The sequence below is a fragment of the Ranitomeya imitator genome, chromosome 6 (assembly GCF_032444005.1).
Source record: "Ranitomeya imitator isolate aRanImi1 chromosome 6, aRanImi1.pri, whole genome shotgun sequence".
Lineage (NCBI taxonomy): Eukaryota > Metazoa > Chordata > Amphibia > Anura > Dendrobatidae > Ranitomeya > Ranitomeya imitator.
This window is the reverse complement of record NC_091287.1, coordinates 559,251,783-559,271,463: the sequence shown is the minus strand read 5'-3', so window position 1 is coordinate 559,271,463 and position 19,681 is coordinate 559,251,783. Positions and strand designations below refer to the sequence as shown.

General features: G+C 44.2%; 1 protein-coding gene across 4 annotated transcripts; it reads left to right on the top strand.

The window, feature by feature from the left end:
* Nucleotides 1-3,369: 3,369 nt before the first annotated feature.
* Nucleotides 3,370-15,235, top strand: LOC138643179 (ly6/PLAUR domain-containing protein 2-like). 4 transcript variants are annotated; one of them, XR_011314145.1, is made up of 4 exons: nt 3,370-3,573; nt 6,686-6,805; nt 10,902-11,885; nt 12,054-15,235. XR_011314145.1 is itself a non-coding variant. In XM_069732009.1 (3 exons), the coding sequence occupies exons 1-3, from the start codon at nt 3,522-3,524 to the stop codon at nt 11,141-11,143; spliced, it is 414 nt and encodes a 137-aa protein (XP_069588110.1). In that variant the 5' UTR covers nt 3,370-3,521; the 3' UTR covers nt 11,144-15,235. The 4 variants fall into 4 exon arrangements, 1 of the variants encoding a protein (XP_069588110.1); XR_011314144.1 differs by having other exon boundaries at nt 12,012-15,235; XR_011314143.1 differs by having other exon boundaries at nt 10,902-12,221; nt 12,264-15,235.
* The last annotated feature ends 4,446 nt before the right edge of the window (nt 15,236-19,681 follow it).

Below are 19,681 nucleotides of genomic sequence, written 5' to 3'. Positions count from 1 at the left end.
ACACCACACCGGACACACCGGGGCAGACATGTACACACCACACCGGACACGCAGGGGCTGACATGTACACACCACACCGGACACACCGGGGCAGACATTTACACACCACACTGGACACGCCAGGGCTGACATGTACACACCACACGGGACACACCGACGAATCTGCCACACGTGACACACCAGGGCCGACGTCTGTCCGCCACATAGGATATGCTGGGGCAGATTTATATATGCTACATATGTGATATTTGAAAGTGAAATTATGGGTTGCCTACACATAAACATACAATATATATATATATATATATATATATATATATATATATATATATATACACAGTATATATAAACACACATGCACGTTCACCCACACTGCAAAACACAAGCACACATTGGAAAATACAAACACATGCACACACACACACGCACGTTCACCCACATTGCAAAAGACACACACACATTGGAAAATACACACAAGCACACTCACACATACATGCATGTTCACACACATTGCAAAACACACAGACACATTGCAAAAGATGCACACAAAAGCAAGCTCACACACATAAAAGAGGTGCATTAAAAGAGGTCTGGATACACATGATGAGAGCATTATACTGCCTCTGTACAAATCCCTAGTTAGACCGCACATGGAGTACTGTGTCCAGTTTTGGGCACCGGTGCTCAGGAAGGATATAATGGAACTAGAGAGAGTACAAAGGAGGGCAACAAAATTAATAAAGGGGATGGGAGAACTACAATACCCAGATAGATTAGCGAAATTAGGATTATTTAGTCTAGAAAAAAGACGACTGAGGGGCGATCTAATAACCATGTATAAGTATATAAGGGGACAATACAAATATCTCGCTGAGGATCTGTTTATACCAAGGAAGGTGACGGGCACAAGGGGGCATTCTTTGCGTCTGGAGGAGAGAAGGTTTTTCCACCAACATAGAAGAGGATTCTTTACTGTTAGGGCAGTGAGAATCTGGAATTGCTTGCCTGAGGAGGTGGTGATGGCGAACTCAGTCGAGGGGTTCAAGAGAGGCCTGGATGTCTTCCTGGAGCAGAACAATATTGTATCATACAATTAGGTTCTGTAGAAGGACGTAGATCTGGGGATTTATTATGATGGAATATAGGCTGAACTGGATGGACAAATGTCTTTTTTCGGCCTTACTATGTTACATAGGAAGACAGACATACTGTAACCTGCAGTTCTTTCATCTTGTCCTGCTGTCCTGTGCTGCGGCTCTGCACGCTAATGCTCCTCCTTTCAGGTGCATGAAAAATTGAAGGGGCCGGCAACTGGAAAGCGGCCCACTACAGGCACCGGCCCTTCTGGCATTTGCCAGAAGTGCCCGATGCTCAGTCCGGCCCTGGGTGAGTGTGAACAAGCATCACAAGCTGGAAACAAAGTATTTTACGCACAATTTTAGAAGGGTGCCAACAATTTTGTCTGGCCCATTTTGGGGGTTTTGTGTGTCCAATTTGCTTTTTTTTTTCTCTGTTGCTTTGTGTTGTTCCAATACAAACACAAGAAGTAAACGTGTGACTATCAAAACATGGGGAAGTGCAATCATTTTCTGGGAGACACTTAATTTTCTGGAACAGTTTCAAGGCTGCCAACACTTTCGGCCATGACTGCATAAACTCCCCAGCAGATCGTCAAAACGAGCTCACTGACACATTCTCAACCATAGAGAGGGTAAATTTTTTTTTTTAATAAAACTCAAAAGCAAAAATTATTTTTAGCCCCAACTACAAAAATTTGATTGAAAAGAAAGATTGTTCGCTCTTAAGGAATTTAGTGCTATTTCTTACAGTCTTTTTTTGAAGGCGTGGCTCACAGGATCCTCTGGGGCGTGTATTTAGGCTGTTCTGCAAAATTACCCTGGAAGCCACGCCTCTTCAGTGAAGATCATAAAAACAAGCATTAAATAAAAAGGCCCAAACCTCTAGGATTGTATAGCAGATTAAAAAAAATAAATACAAAAATGGAATACTCAGAGGAGCGGTGGGAATAGAATAAAGCAAAAGCTGGCCATTTTAATCCAAAGGCCACATATTAACTAGAACGTTGGTGGATGCGTCCAAGAAGCTCCAAACGCTTTAGAGCGTGACATCCCACCACTGCCAACTTGATTTTTCTGGCTACCTTACTATCGCCAACATTTTATACGGACACATTGGAAAACTATAATAAGTTAATAAGATTTTAAGTGATCGATGTCACCAGCCTATTACACCGATATTAGCAGAATGACGACATTCATCGTGTCATGTAAAATAGTCATTAGACTCATAATAATCCTGAAAAATAATATCATAGATGCTTCAAACGTTTTCACAGATAGGAAAAAAAGTGCCTAATTTTTATGAAATTCTGGACGATTGGCACCTCTGCCCCCAACCACCACCAAGAACCCAATCCAAGCATCTGCACCTTCGCTCATAGAGTGGTCCCATGGGAGTCCGTAATGGCAAAGATTTTTTGACCGTGAATAGTCCTTTATTAACTTAGATATCCTCTCCACAGAATAGGTCATAACCTATAGACTGTGTGGGGGCATGATGGGTCATTTCCATCCCTGTTAGACCGCCACTACATTCTATCTGGGGTTGCCAGAAAAGCCAAGAGCAGCGCTCGGCAGCCCCTTGGAGAACGGAAGGAGCAACGGTTGAGCGTGTGCACCATCACTCTACTCTTATGATAAAAGTGCTCATTCTGCCCTTCGGTGCTGGTCTCAACGGTTGGATCTCCACCAATCTATTAGTTAGCTTCTATCCTAAGGGTAGGTAATAACGTTTTAAGTTTGTGAATTTACATTAAAATTCAACGTGTCGAATCCTTCTTTTTCCCCATCTTTCGATGGAAGGTATGGAGTCCATCATCTCCATGAGACGATCATCGAGTTCAACTGAAACCAGCGATTTGGGACAATGTTTCTTTAACAGATATGGTAGGCACGTCGAATACAAAGTATTATACCCCGTGGCCTCCTACAAAAATCTTTTTATTTTTTCCTCACCAAATTACAAAATCTTTTTGGCTTCAATTTCTGTGTGAAACAAAATAAAATACGGTAGTCCTAAAACGAGACACGAAAAGCAAAAAATAAAAACTAATAATTAAAAATCATCATGTAGCAATAGGCTGACAGTTCCCTGACCTCGGTTATTCTGCCCTGGAGAGGAGAGGGGTGAAACAGGAACCTGAAATACTTGAAAACTTTACAGAGTGTTCTGTGCCAGGAGCTGGTGGCGTCTGGAGGGCGTGATGATGTCTCACCTGCTCATCCTGCCTTCAAATAAGCCGATTTTGTAACCTGCCCACAAGAGTGTAGATAAATTAATTAACTGTCAGTCTCGGTGACGTGCACCGGCCCCTTATTACACATCGCTTAATGTACAGGAGGTGACATCTCCATTGTCAGATCGTCAGGTCCTCCAAGACCAGAAGTTCTCAGAAGCTTCCAGAGGAGCCGAGGTTCTACCTCACCATTCTCAGCTTCGACATGACAACTATTGGGATCTTTCTCGTCACCTTGGCCTTATTTTACAAGCCCGGTAAGATCGCTAAATGATTCATGTGAGGCGCTTGGCGGCACAAATGACCGGTATATTTCCAAAATGTCCACTCTTGGGGTTGGGGGGGTCTTCAGATTTCTCCATCCATGTTCTTCCCGATGGTTGTCCTCATCTCTTCTTCAGGTCGGCTTCACACATCATCCACCATTTAGAGTTTATCGGAACCTTCTTCCAGAATAATAGTTTTCATCATTATTTACATTCCATTTTGATTATGATTTTTCTTTATTAATCATCATTTAATTCCGTGTTCACGACTTGGAGCAATTAAGGTTTTAGTTATAAATTATTTACAGTAGATTTAGCGCTGAAAACTTTATTTTGATATGTAAGTTTGTTTCAATGATTTTTGGGTCTTTTTTTCCATTATATCTGGGGCTTTATTTTGTATAATTTTTGTTTTATTTATTTAAAATCTTTGGAATATTTTATTTTAAAATCGATCTTCAGAAACGTTTTTGGAACAGGAGTTTGAGGAGTTTTTCCGCTCAGTTTCTGCTTCAAAAACTTCTATAAAAATGTGAAAAATTCTGGGATGATATGTGCATAAAACATATTTTTCAGGCTGATTTAGTCCATTCAGTTCCATCTTATGTCCTCTTCGGGGTTCGGAAACATAACGTGAATTCTTCAGGCGATTTTGCTTGCGAGCCGCCGCCTGCTCCTTTCACTTGAGTAAAGAGCCGATAAAAAAAAAAAACGAAGATCGTTCTCTTGGGGTAATTGTTTTACAAGAATTTTGAATCTCCAAAATCTGAATCAAAGTCTTCTTCAGATACTCTTGGGACAGACTTTCCTCTTTATCTCAACGGCTAAACACATCTTAAGTGAGCAAAAAATAATTATTTAAAAGCCTTTTATCTAAAAAATAAGAGGGGCGTCCAAACACATTTTTCATTTTAATTTTTTATATTTTGGGGGGGAAAAATGGAAAAAAGTTTTAAAAAACTATTAAGGTTTATGAAAAGGTAACAAAACATATTGTGAATAGGACGTCTCTTTTGGACAAGGAAAATTATGATTTTAGCTATTGTAATCGATCACTTGCGGGACTTTACGCTACTTGTTATGTATCAGCCTTATAAAATGATGTTTTGTAACATTCCGCTGAAGAAACCAGTCCGTGCTGCCGAGATCGTGGAGCGTTGTGTAAGATGTTGTTCTCCAGGTAAAGATGTCGCACAGAATCCGGACGTCTTGAGGTGTTACGGATTTAGATGGCAGGGGGGCTTTGGAAACGACTATATACTTTGGCCTGGCATTGACGCTCTCCATTTTCTAGGGTTTCTGGGGTTTTTATTTAATTTTTTTTTTTGTTTTTTTTTTACTATTTTAGAAGTTAAGAAATGTTATACTTCTACATTCTTTTCCTTGGTTTTTCCCTGTACGTTGGAGTGGAATGTAGTCTCCCGGCTAACATTACAGTTCCGTCCCTGGTCTGGTGACACCTAGCAGTTTTTTCACTTAGATCAAACACCCGTTGATCGCATGATGGCCAAAATGAATACAGTGAATGGTAAAAATGGGGCTGAAACTGCAGAACTGTGATTATGGCTCTGGAGGTAACTGAAATGTAAAAGGGAAAAAAAAAAGAATTATAGATGCAGCTCTGAGTGTGACTGGAGCAAAGCAGAGTTCTAAATGCAGCTCTGGATATGACCTCCATAACATACCATGTAACTGCTGAATTTAGAATGCAGCTCTAGATGTGAGGTATGACATATTATGCAACTACCGAATTGTGAATGCAGCTCTAGATGTAAAATATAACATTATGTAATTGCTGAATTAAGAATGCAGCTCTAGATGTGAGGAATGACATATTATGTAACTACCGAATTGTGAATGCAGCTCTAGATGTGAGATATAACATTATGTAATTGCTGAATTAAGAATGCAGCTCTAGATGTGAGGTATGACATATTATGTAACTACCGAATTGTGAATGCAGCTCTAGATGTGAGATATAACATATGTAACTGCTGAATTAAGAATGCAGCTCTAGATGTGAGGTATGACATTATATAACTGCTGAATTGTGAATGCAGCTCTAGATGTGAGATATAACATTATGTAACTGCTGAATTAAGAATGCAGCTCTAGATGTGACGTATGACATTATATAACTGCTGAATAAAGAATGCAGCTCTAGATGTGAGGTATGACATATTATGGAACTACCGAATTGTGAATGCAGCTCTAGATGTAAAATATAACATTATGTAATTGCTGAATTAAGAATGCAGCTCTAGATGTGAGGTATGTCATTATATAACTGCTGAATTAAGAATGCAGCTCTAGATGTGAGGTATGACATTATATAACTGCTGAATTAAGAATACAGCTCTAGATGTGAGGTATGACATATTATGTAACTACCGAATTGTGAGTGCAGCTCTAGATGTAAAATATAACATTATGTAATTGCTGAATTAAGAATGCAGCTCTTGATGTGAGGTATGACATATCATGTAACTTCTGAATTGTGAATGCAGCGCTAGATGTGAGGTATGACATTATATAACTGCTGAATTGTGAATGCAGCTCTAGATGTGAGGTATGACATATTATGTAACTACCGAATTGTGAATGCAGCTCTAGATGTAAAATATAACATTATGTAATTGCTGAATTAAGAATGCAGCTCTTGATGTGAGGTATGACATATCATGTAACTTCTGAATTGTGAATGCAGCTCTAGATGTGAGGTATGACATTATATAACTGCTGAATTGTGAATGCAGCTCTAGATGTGAGGTATGACATATTATGTAACTACCGAATTGTGAATGCAGCTCTAGATGTAAAATATAACATTATGTAATTGCTGAATTAAGAATGCAGCTCTAGATGTGAGGTATGACATTATATAACTGCTGAATTGTGAATGTAGCGCTAGATGTGAGATATAACATGTGTAACAGCTGAATTAAGAATGCAGCTCTAGATGTGAATATATAACATATTATGTAACCGCTGAATTGTGAATGCAGCTCTTGATGTACTTTAAGCAAAGCAAATGCATATATTTATTAGGAAGGAGGGTGTCCTTATTTAATTTTTTTATTTCTATGCCTTTTATATTTTTAAGGTGGATCTTTAATGTGTTATTACTGCCCAGATAGAACATTAAGCTCAGAGTGTACGGACACGAGGAACTGCACCACTGCCACCAGTGTGTGCAAGACGACCGTGCTGAGCCCAGACGTAGGTGAGTCTGAAATCATCCACATCCCCCTCCAAAGAAGAACTCTCTGAGCCTCCACCTTCAGATGACGGCCTTTTTTCAGCTGTATTTTTATTGGAGCCATTTTTTTTTTTTTAGAGGAAAACAATAAAAAACAGCAATTCTGAAATCTGACTTCTTTTTACAGCGGTCACTGTCTGGTGGTTACTCTGTGGGGCCCTACGGTTATGGAGATTCCAAAGTCACTAGTGGTTTTAAATGCTGTACCTCTTTTTCAATATAATAACTATTAAAAAAATACATTTTATAGACAGCTTAGATAGATTTTTCCCCAGAAGATTTTTATTTTTCATTGAAGGAGCTTGTATTTTGGTGGGTGACATGAACTTTGTATTTTGGGGTAAATATAACATTTTTGATCGTTTTTTATTTCCTGTTTTCAACAGTTAAGCTTAACAAAAAAATAGCAATTTTGGCATTTTTCTTACTTCTTTGTCGCGTTTACTGTGAAAAAATACATTAGTTTGGCTGACAGTCCCCCACACATGAGTAATCGGCTGACAGTCCCCCACACATGAGTAATCGGCTGACAGTCCCCCACACATGAGTAATCGGCTGACAGTCCCCCACACATGAGTAATCGGCTGACAGTCCCCCACACATGAGTAATCGGCTGACAGTCCCCCACACATGAGTAATCGGCTGACAGTCCCCCACACATGAGTAATCGGCTGACAGTCCCCCACACATGAGTAATCGGCTGACAGTCCCCCACACATGAGTAATCGTCTGACAGTCCCCCACACGAGTAATCGGCTGACAGTCCCCCATACATGAGTAATCGGCTGACAGTTCCCCACACATGAGTAATCGGCTGACAGTCCCCCACACGTGAGTAATCGGCTGACAGTCCCCCATACGTGAGTAATCGACTGACAGTCCCCCATACATGAGTAATCGACTGACAGTCCCCCACACATGAGTAATCGGCTGACAGTCCCCCATACGTGAGTAATCGGCTGACAGTCCCCCATACATGAGTAATCGGCTGACAGTTCCCCACACATGAGTAATCGGCTGACAGTCCCCCACACGTGAGTAATCGGCTGACAGTCCCCCATACGTGAGTAATCGACTGACAGTCCCCCATACATGAGTAATCGACTGACAGTCCCCCATACGTGAGTAATCGGCTGACAGTCCCCCATACGTGAGTAATCGGCTGACAGTCCCCCATACATGAGTAATCGACTGACAGTCCCCCACACATGAGTAATCGGCTGACAGTCCCCCACACATTAGTAATCGGCTGACAGTCCCCCACACATGAGTAATTGGCTGACAGTTCCCCACACATGAGTAATCGGCTGACAGTCCCCCACACGTGAGTAATCGGCTGACAGTCTCCCATACATGAGTAATCGACTGACACTCCCCCACACATGAGTAATCGGCTGACAGTCCCCCACACATTAGTAATCGGCTGACAGTCCCCCACACATGAGTAATCGGCTGACAGTCCCCCATACATTAGTTTGGCTGACAGTCCCCCATACATGAGTAATCCGCTGGCAGTCCCCCACACGAGTAATCCGCTGGCAGTCCCCCAAACATGAGTAATTGGCTATAAGCCCCCCATACATTAGTTTGGATGACAGTCCCCCACACATGAGTAATTAGCTGACAGTCCCCCATACATGAGTAATCGGTTGGCAGTCCCCCATACATGAGTAATCGGTTGGCAGTCCCCCATACATGAGTAATCGGCTGGCAGTCTCCCATACATGAGTAATCTGCTGGCAATCCCCCACACATGAGTAACCCGCTGGCAGTCCCCCAAACATGAGTAATTGGCTATAAGCCCCCCATACATTAGTTGGCTGACAGTCCCCCATACATGAGTAATCGGTTGGCAGTCCCCCATACATGAGTAATCGGCTGGCAGTCCCCCATACATTAGTTTGGCTGACAGTCCCCCTTACATGAGTAATCGGTTGGCAGTCCCCCATACATGAGTAATCAGCTGGCAGTCCCCCAAACATGAGTAATTAGCTGGCAGTCCCCCATAAATAATTGGCTGGCAGTCCCCTATACATGAGTAATCAGCTGGCAGTCCCCATATACATGAGTAATCGGCTTGCAGTCCCCCATACATGAGTAATCGGCTTGCAGTCCTCCGTACATGAGTAATCCACTGGCACTCCCACACGAGTAATTGGCTGGCAATCCCCCGTACATGAGTAATCGGCTTGCAGTCCCCCGTACATGAGCAATCGGCTGGCAGAGGTGTATGTCGCATGAAAACATAAGGATTTACTGTTAAAATTCCAAGTGCCCAATCCTTATCATTCCTGTTGTTATGTCTCGGAGGATAATCAGGAGGTCCAATCAAATGATCACCGTTATTTATTAAATTGGTGGGCTTTGCTGACTTTCATCTAACGTGTATGGGGCCATAAGGTTCTTCATTTAGCCCCCATCTGTCCTGGATTGTGTGGGAGTGTCGAAGGGGTGACAACGAGAGCCCCCTTCTGTAATCACTTAGGAGCCATGCTATTGACAGTGGCATCTAAGGGGTAAAACTGCTTGTATCGGAGCTGTTGTGGCTTACTGTCTGCTGTAATACAGAGTTGATAATTTCTGTGTATTTACATTTATATGTCTTTAGTATTTTGATTACTTCTACATTATTTTCTATTGCTGTAGGAAAAACTTTTTGGAACTAGATATTTCCCTTTCACATTTTTTGTAATGGAGTAAATTAAGGGCTATAATGTTTTTATTTACAAATGTACAAAATGGAAAATGGTTTTATTAACTGGTCATTCTTCTAAATGTACGATTTTTTTTCGGTATGATTTAGTCAAAACTTTTGAAGAATAAAAAGTTACAGAATTTGGGTTGATTGTTGTAATTTTTGACTGGGTTGAAAAATCATAGTTCTTCTAATCCCCCGCCTAATAATAATGATCTAGAACTAAATATTATATTAATTCTTCCCAACTATTATAAGGTATGCTAAGCCCAACAAAGTATTGTTAATACCAACTAAGTTCAACAGGGCATCGCCTAACAAAATGTGTTTTTGACTCAAAAAACTATTTATTGGCCCATTTTACCGTTATAGAATAACGGATCCTAAAATAATATCATTAATCAGCCATTGGCATATTTAGGGGCGACTGTGTGCCCATTGCGGTTCCCTCTAGTTTACCTATACAGGTGGGATTGAAAGAAGAACACAAAATTATAACTTAATTTATGCAATAAAATAGCATATAGGACTTGCTCCATATTTTATTATACCTCTTTTTGTGCCAGTTTTGAAAAGTATTTTTGAAAAAGGGTGTGTGATTTAAAACAAAATTCAAATGCACCAAAAATAAGAGATCTAATCACTGCAGTTTCCAAAAGAAACTATTGTTAATCACTCTGCAGCATCTATCTTGTGAAACAAAAAATTGGGGGTGGGCCACTATCATTTCATCGCCCCCCCCCACACACACACACACCTACTAAAGGTCCTATGTCCACAAAATTGTACTTTGAAGCCCTTCCACAGGAGTGGATTGCTAAATGTACAAACCATAAGTAATGCAGTGGGCAATCGTTCACAGATTCAAGACCCCCTAGGGAGACTAAAAAATGAAGAATCTATTTTAATCAATTTAGAAAACTTAAAAATAATCATCTTGACCCTGTTTTCCCATTCTCCAAATAAGAAAGTTAAAAAATGACAAATTTGGCATAGTCGCGTCTGCAACTCTAAAAATATAACATTAACATTATCTTGCGAAGTAAAAACAGTAAAAAATGTCTTAAAAATGCCAGAATTGCAGTTTTTAGGTCATTGCTACCCCCCCCACACACACACAAAAGAACAATAGAATTACATGTCATCAAAAACATGTATGCATACCTAAGAGATGAAAAAATACAAATCAATTGGCAAAAAAAGAATACATGCCCTCATAGGAAAATATCGAAAAAAAAAATAAAAAAACTTTCACTCTTGAAAGATGTAGGTGAAAAAAAAGAAAAATTTTATACAAATTATTATAAAGGACAATACAAATAAAGGGCTGAGACATCAATGACATTTGTTTATGTTACATTTTAGGTTTCCCATTCCAAGGGAACGAGGAAGTGATCCGCGGCTGCTCTACAGTTTCCACCTGCTTTAATAGCGATTTAGACCTTGGGAGTTCCCAAATTATATTCTGCTGCAGCACTGACCTCTGCAATAGCCGAGGACTCAACGGCTCGGCAACCACCAACAATGACGCAGTGACGCACATCCACACAACAACACAAGTATTCCTGCTGGGAGTTTTAGTACCGTTGACCATAGTGTGGCCATAAATGGAGCTTTCTGGATGATTGGCCCTGAGCGACGCAATACACCGCGATGTGAGCGCGCGCGGAGTCAACGGAGGAAACTCATATCATACTGATCAATTACTAATGAGAAGAACAAAGGACAATATTTATTACCAGGTCTCACAATGATTAATTATGTAACGATAATTAGGAGTGTAAACAACTAGCGTCTCGTAAGAAATGGCTGAAGAAAGTTAAGGAGTTTTTAGCAAATTTTGTATCCCCCAAACTTCAATATTTAGGATAGTGCCTCATAATGTCAATAAGCAAGTCTTCTATATATTAGGATAACAGTGCCAGACAGGTAGTGCCCCCATAATAGGACCCACATAACAATGCCAGACAGGTAGTGCCTCCATGTGAGGACTCACATAACAGTGCCAGACAGGTAGTGCCTCCATGTGAGGACTCACATAACAGTGCCAGACAGGTAGTGCCTCCATGTGAGGACCCACATAACAGTCCCAGGCAGGTAGTGCCTCCATGTGAGGACTCACATAACAGTGCCAGACAGGTAGTGCCTCCATGTGAGGACCCACATAACCGTGCCAGACAGGTAGTGCCTCCATGTGAGGACCCACATAACAGTGCCAGACAGGTAGTGCCCCCATATGAGGACTCACATAACAGTGCCAGACAGGTAGTGCCTCCATGTCAGCACCCACATAACAGTGCCAGACAGGTAGTGCCTCCATGTGAGGACTCACATAACAGTGCCAGACAGGTAGTGCCCCCATATGAGGACTCACATAACAGTGCCAGGCAGGTAGTGCCCCTGTAATAGGATCCACATAACAGTGCCAGACAGGTAGTGCCCCCATAATAGGACCCACATAACCGTGCCAGACAGGTAGTGCCTCCATGTGAGGACCCACATAACAGTGCCAGGCAGGTAGTGCCTCCATGTGAGGACCCACATAACAGTGCCAGACAGGTAGTGCCTCCATGTGAGGACCCACATAACAGTGCCAGACAGGTAGTGCCTCCATGTGAGGACCCACATAACAGTGCCAGGCAGGTAGTGCCTCCATGTGAGGACTCACATAACAGTGCCAGACAGGTAGTGCCTCCATGTGAGGACCCACATAACAGTGCCAGGCAGGTAGTGCCTCCATGTGAGGACTCACATAACAGTGCCAGACAGGTAGTGCCTCCATGTGAGGACCCACATAACAGTGCCAGACAGGTAGTGCCTCCATGTGAGGACTCACATAACAGTGCCAGACAGGTAGTGCCTCCATGTGAGGACCCACATAACAGTGCCAGACAGGTAGTGCCTCCATGTGAGGACTCACATAACAGTGCCAGACAGGTAGTGCCTCCATGTGAGGACCCACATAACAGTGCCAGACAGGTAGTGCCCCCATATGAGGACTCACATAACAGTGCCAGGCAGGTAGTGCCCCTGTAATAGGATCCACATAACATTGCCAGACAGGTAGTGCCCCCATAATAGGACCCACATAACAGTGCCAGACAGGTAGTGCCTCCATGTGAGGACCCACATAACAGTGCCAGACAGGTAGTGCCCCCATCATAGGATCCACATAACAGTGCCAGACAGGTAGTGCCTCCATGTGAGCACCCACATAACAGTGCCAGACAGGTAGTGCCCCCATCATAGGATCCACATAACAGTGCCAGACAGGTAGTGCCTCCATGTGAGCACCCACATAACAGTGCCAGACAGGTAGTGCCTCCATGTGAGGACTCACATAACAGTGCCAGACAGGTAGTGCCCCCATATGAGGACTCACATAACAGTGCCAGACAGGTAGTGCCTCCATGTGAGCACCCACATAACAGTGCCAGACAGGTAGTGCCCCCATATGAGGACTCACATAACAGTGCCAGACAGGTAGTGCCTCCATGTGAGCACCCACATAACAGTGCCAGACAGGTAGTGCCCCCATATGAGGACTCACATAACAGTGCCAGACAGGTAGTGCCCCCATATGAGGACTCACATAACAGTGCCAGACAGGTAGTGCCCCCATAATAGGATCCACATAACACTGCCAGACAGGTAGTGCCTTCATGCGAGGACCCACATAACAGTGCCAGACAGGTAGTGCCTCCATGTGAGGACCCATATAACAGTGGCAGACAGGTAGTGCCCCCATAATAGGAGCCACATAACAGTGCCAGACAGGTAGTGCCTCCATGTGAGCACCCACATAACAGTGCCAGACAGGTAGTGCCTTCATGCGAGGACCCACATAACAGTGCCAGACAGGTAGTGCCTCCATGTGAGGACCCATATAACAGTGGCAGACAGGTAGTGCCCCCATAATAGGAGCCACATAACAGTGCCAGACAGGTAGTGCCTTCATAGGACTCACATAACATTGCCAGTTAATGCCCCCATATGAGAACTCACATAACAGTGCCAGTTAGTGCCCCTATAATAGCACCCACATAACAGTGCCAGACAGTTAGTGCACCCATAGGAGGACCCATATAACAATGACACATAGGTAGTGCCCCCAGAATAGGACCTACACAACAGTACCAGACAGGTACTGACCCATATGAGGATCCACATAACAGTGCAAGACAAGTAGAGACCCCATAATAGGACACCAGTAACAGTGCCAGACAGTTAGTGCCCTCATAATAGGACCCACATAACAGTAGCAGAGTGCCCCCATAATAGGAACCAAAAAACAGTGCGAGACAGTGCCCACAAAATAGGACCCACATACCAGTGTCAGACAGCCAATGCCCCAAAATAGGACCCACATAACAGGGCCAGACAGTTGCCTCCCATAAAAAGACCCACATAAGTGTTAGACAGTTAGTGCCCCCATAATAAGACCCACATAACAATGCCAGAGTTAGTTCCCCCATAATAGGACCCACATGTGACGACACAGAATTTATTCTTAATTATACCAGACATATTATTCAGCAGGTCATTGGACATAAGCTATTGTTCATATGAGCCTGAAAGTTGACTCTTGTTGTAGGTTGAATTGATGTTTGTTGAATGGCTGCTGATTACCTATTGTATTGGTCCTTGCAGCTTATCGTTCTGCTATCCTTGAGGACCAAAGGCGCAGGTTAATTGAACAATCGATGTTTGTGATATGTTATTACCCATTGTATCAGTTCTTGCAGCTTGTTGTTCTGCAAACATTGAAAGACAAAAATATGCATGGCAATTGAACACTCGAATAATGAAAGATAACCTCCACCCATCTCCCCCTAAACCTGTGGCAAGAAGGACAGGTATGGGTATAAAAAGGGACCTTTTTCCTTCTACAGAGAGACTCTACAGAACAGCAGCCCAGGAACCATGGCACCAACTGGAGGGATTCACATTTGATTCACTGCCAGTCACTGAACCCACGGAGATGTTTTGAGAACCCAGGTTGGGACAGTCAGGACACCTGGCCTCGTACCTCAATGGACTCTGTCAGCATCCTATGCTTGCAGCTACCTTCTCTCTGTGGGAACCACACAATATTGCTAGACAGTTATTGACCTCATATGATGAGGATTCACATAACAGTGCCAGGCATCTAGTGTCTCCATAATGGGACCTACATAATAATGCCAAAAGAGCTAGTGCCCACATAACAGGACTCAAATAATACTGTCAAAAAGCTAACGGCCCCATAGAAAGACCCCCATAACAGTGTCAGACAGCTCATAACCTCAGAAAAGAACAAAAACAACCAGCGCCTCCAGAAAGGACTCACATAACAGAAGCTGCCAACTAGTGCTCATACTAGAGAACCCGCATTACTGTCAGCCACTACTGCCCCATAAAACAACCCACATAACACATCAGTACCAACAGGTCCACAATTTACTTTAGTAATGAAGAGCAGTAAGGTAGAAACTTATTAACTGCAGCAAAAGTATGAACCAAAAGGAAAAATCGCAGAAAGGAGGCAGTAATGATGATATTATATATAGCACTGGTGAGGAAGAGGACGGCTGACGCAAAGCATCACTGAGCAAACTGCAAAAGCCACAGCGGCGATGTATAAGATCAGATCTGTGACACCAACATCTGTAACCGAGGAGGAAGGGAAAGGACAGAAAATAAAAGATAAATGAAAACGCTTTATGGAGTCCATTCCTGTTATCTGCACCATGGTCCTCAATGTCACTTCCATTTACACCACATGGTCTTCACACTGTCTCACCTCCATCATCTACACCACACAGTCCTCACACTGTCTTACCTCCATCATCTACACCGCACGGTCCTCACACTGTCTTACCTCCATCATCTACACCGCAGGGTCCTCACACTGTCTTATCTCCATCATCTACACCGCAGGGTCCTCACACTGTCTTATCTCCATCATCTACACCGCAGGGTCCTCACACTGTCTTACCTCCATCATCTACACCGCACGGTCCTCACACTGTCTTACCTCCATCATCTACACCGCAGGGTCCTCACACTGTCTTACCTCCATCATCTACACCGCAGGGTCCTCACACTGTCTTACCTCCATCATCTACACCGCAGGGTCCTCACACTGTCACCTCCATCATCTACACCGCACGGTCCTCACTGTCACCTCCATCATCTACACCGCAGGGTCCTCACACTGTCTTACCTCCATCATCTACACCGCACGGTCCTCACACTGTCTTACCTCCATCATCTACACCCCATGGTCCTCACACTGTCTTACCTCCATCATCTACACCGCACAGTCCTCACACTGTCTTACCTCCATCATCTACACCGCAGGGTCCTCACACTGTCACCTCCATCATCTACACCGCACGGTCCTCACTGTCACCTCCATCATCTACACCGCAGGGTCCTCACACTGTCTTACCTCCATCATCTACACCGCACGGTCCTCACACTGTCTTACCTCCATCATCTACACCCCATGGTCCTCACACTGTCTTACCTCCATCATCTACACCGCACGGTCCTCACACTGTCTTACCTCCATCATCTACACCGCAGGGTCCTCACACTGTCTTACCTCCATCATCTACACCGCACGGTCCTCACACTGTCTTATCTCCATCATCTACACCGCAGGGTCCTCACACTGTCTTACCTCCATCATCTACACCGCAGGGTCCTCACACTGTCACCTCCATCATCTACACCGCACGGTCCTCACTGTCACCTCCATCATCTACACCGCAGGGTCCTCACACTGTCTTACCTCCATCATCTACACCGCACGGTCCTCACACTGTCTTACCTCCATCATCTACACCCCATGGTCCTCACACTGTCTTACCTCCATCATCTACACCGCACAGTCCTCACACTGTCTTACCTCCATCATCTACACCGCAGGGTCCTCACACTGTCACCTCCATCATCTACACCGCACGGTCCTCACTGTCACCTCCATCATCTACACCGCAGGGTCCTCACACTGTCTTACCTCCATCATCTACACCGCACGGTCCTCACACTGTCTTACCTCCATCATCTACACCCCATGGTCCTCACACTGTCTTACCTCCATCATCTACACCGCACAGTCCTCACACTGTCTTACCTCCATCATCTACACCGCAGGGTCCTCACACTGTCTTACCTCCATCATCTACACCGCACGGTCCTCACACTGTCTTACCTCCATCATCTACACCGCAGGGTCCTCACACGGTCTTACCTCCATCATCTACACTGCACGGTCCTCACACTGTCTTACCTCCATCATCTACACCGCAGGGTCCTCACACGGTCTTACCTCCATCATCTACACTGCACGGTCCTCACACTGTCTTACCTCCATCATCTACACCGCAGGGTCCTCACACTGTCACCTCCATCATCTACACCGCACGGTCCTCACACTGTCTTACCTCCATCATCTACACCGCAGGGTCCTCACTGTCACCTCCATCATCTACACCGCAAGGTCCTCACATTGTCACCTCCATCATCTACACCGCACGGTCCTCACACTGTCTTACCTCCATCATCTACACAGCAGGGTCCTCACACTGTCACCTCCATCATCTACACCGCAGGGTCCTCACACTGTCACCTCCATCATCTACACCGCACGGTCCTCACACTGTCTTACCTCCATCATCTACACCGCAGGGTCCTCACTGTCACCTCCATCATCTACACCGCAAGGTCCTCACATTGTCACCTCCATCATCTACACCGCACGGTCCTCACACTGTCTTACCTCCATCATCTACACAGCAGGGTCCTCACACTGTCACCTCCATCATCTACACCGCAGGGTCCTCACACTGTCACCTCCATCATCTACACCGCACGGTCCTCACACTGTCTTACCTCCATCTACACCGCAGGGTCCTCACTGTCACCTCCATCATCTACACCGCAAGGTCCTCACATTGTCACCTCCATCATCTACACCGCACGGTCCTCACACTGTCTTACCTCCATCATCTACACAGCAGGGTCCTCACACTGTCACCTCCATCATCTACACCGGAAGGTCCTCACATTGTCACCTCCATAATCTACACCGCAAGGTCCTTACACTTTCTTACCTCCATCATCTACAAAGCACAGTCCCTACACTGTCACCTCCATCATCCACACCACACGGTCCTCACACTATCACCTACATCATTTACACCACAGTCCTCACACTGTCACCTCCATCATCTGCAACGTGGTCCTCACACTGTCACCTCCATACTTTGCAGTCTGTTCACCATCCTGGTCACTCTTCTCTGAACTTGGTCTAGTTTTTCAATGTATTTTTTTAAAATGTGGTGCCCAGAACTGGACACAGTATTCCAGATGAGGTCTGTCTGAGGAGTAGAAGTGGAGAATTACTTCACGTAATCTAGACTCTATGCTTCTCTTAATACATCCTAGAATTGTGTGTCATTTTTGCTGCTGCATCACACTGTTGACTCATGTGCTGTCTGTGATCTGTTAGTGTACCCAAGTCTTTTTCAAACGTGCTGTTGCTTAGTTCTATTCATCCCATTCTGAAGATGTACTTTTTGTTTTTTTTGCCCAGATGTAGAATCTTGCATTTCTTCCTGTTAAATACCATTCTATTTGTCGCTGCCCATTGTTCAAGCTTATCTAGAGCCTTCTGAATCCTTTGTCTTCTCTAGTGTTAGCTATTCCTCCTAGATTTGCATCGTCTGCAAATATGATTAGTTTATCCTCAGTTCCCTTATCTAGATCATCTCTAAAAATGTTGAAAAACACTGGTGCCAGGACAGAGCCTTGTGGTACCTAAGGGTACCGTCACACAGTGGCATTTTGATCGCTACGACGGCACGATCCGCGACGCTCCAGCATCGTAACAATATCGCTCCAGCGTCGTAGACTGCTGTCACACTTTGCAATGTACGACGCTGGAGCGATAATTTCATGACGTATGTGCGATGTAGAAGCCGTTGGTTACTATGCGCACATCGTATACAATATCGTGCACACCTTTGTTACACCATGCGATCATGCCGCCACAGCGGGACACTAGACGACGAAAGAAAGTTTCAAACGATCTGCTACGACGTACGATTCTCAGCGGGGTCCCTGATCGCAGGAGCGTGTCAGACACAGCGAGATCGCTGGAACGTCACGGATATATCGCTGGAACGTCACAAATCGTGCCGTCGTAGCGATCAAAATGCCACTGTGTGACGGTACCCTTACTTGAAACATTTTTCCAATTGGATAAGCAAACATTTATTACCACTCTTTCAATATGATCACCGAGCCAGTTATGAATCCACCTAACTGTAGCCTTGTCAATCCCATGCTTGGTTATTTTGTCAATAAGGATAGTATGAGATACTTTATCAAGTGCTTTGCTGAAGTTGAGATATACTATATCTACCGCATTTCCCTGATCCACCCAGTCAGTGATTCCATCATAGAGGGAAATAAGATTAGTCTGGCAGCACTTGTTTCCTACAAATCCATACTGGCTCTGGTTAATTACTGTATTCTTATCCAAGTACTTAAATGCTGTTTAATAATTTGTTCAAAGATCTTTTTTAGTATCGAAATAAGGCTCACTGGCTTATAGTTCCATGCGAGATTATCAATGGTGGTCCTGACCATCCATGTGGGATTATCAGTGGCGGTCCTGACCATGTGGGATTATCAGTGGTGGCCCTGACCATGAGGGAATATCAATGGCAGACCTTGGGTTGATGGATTATCAGTAGCGGTTTCAACCATGTAGGATGCCGATCATCTCACACTTCTGTGATAAGATGTGACTAAATCTCAGCCAGTGTAAATAATCCATCGCTCTCAACATGTGTATTAGGATTATATAAATCCTGTAGGGATTTCAGCATTGTTCTTCTATGTGACGAGGCCCTGGGCCGTGAGCAGAAATCGGCTCCTATTCACACATCAGGGACAGTCGTGTAAAGGAACATCTTGTATCTTGGCCTCGACTCTACAGGAGGCGCCGCCCGGAATACAGGGAAATATCATCTCTAGATTGTGACAGCGCCCATCACTACGCCCCAATAATCCCACACCTGACACAGGGCGGTGATCCACACACAGCTGAGGCACGGGTACATGGACACTACCGTATCAAGGAGCAGCAC

What these genes read in the sequence shown, in the direction of transcription:
- LOC138643179 (XM_069732009.1), top strand. Translation starts at nt 3,522, where the DNA reads ATGACAACTATTGGGATCTTTCTCGTCACCTTGGCCTTATTTTACAAG. An exon ending in GGCCTTATTTTACAAGCCCG is followed by an intron (nt 3,574 to 6,685) that starts GTAAGATCGCTA and finishes TATATTTTTAAG; the next exon opens with GTGGATCTTTAATGTGTTAT. An exon ending in CGTGCTGAGCCCAGACGTAG is followed by an intron (nt 6,806 to 10,901) that starts GTGAGTCTGAAA and finishes GTTACATTTTAG; the next exon opens with GTTTCCCATTCCAAGGGAAC.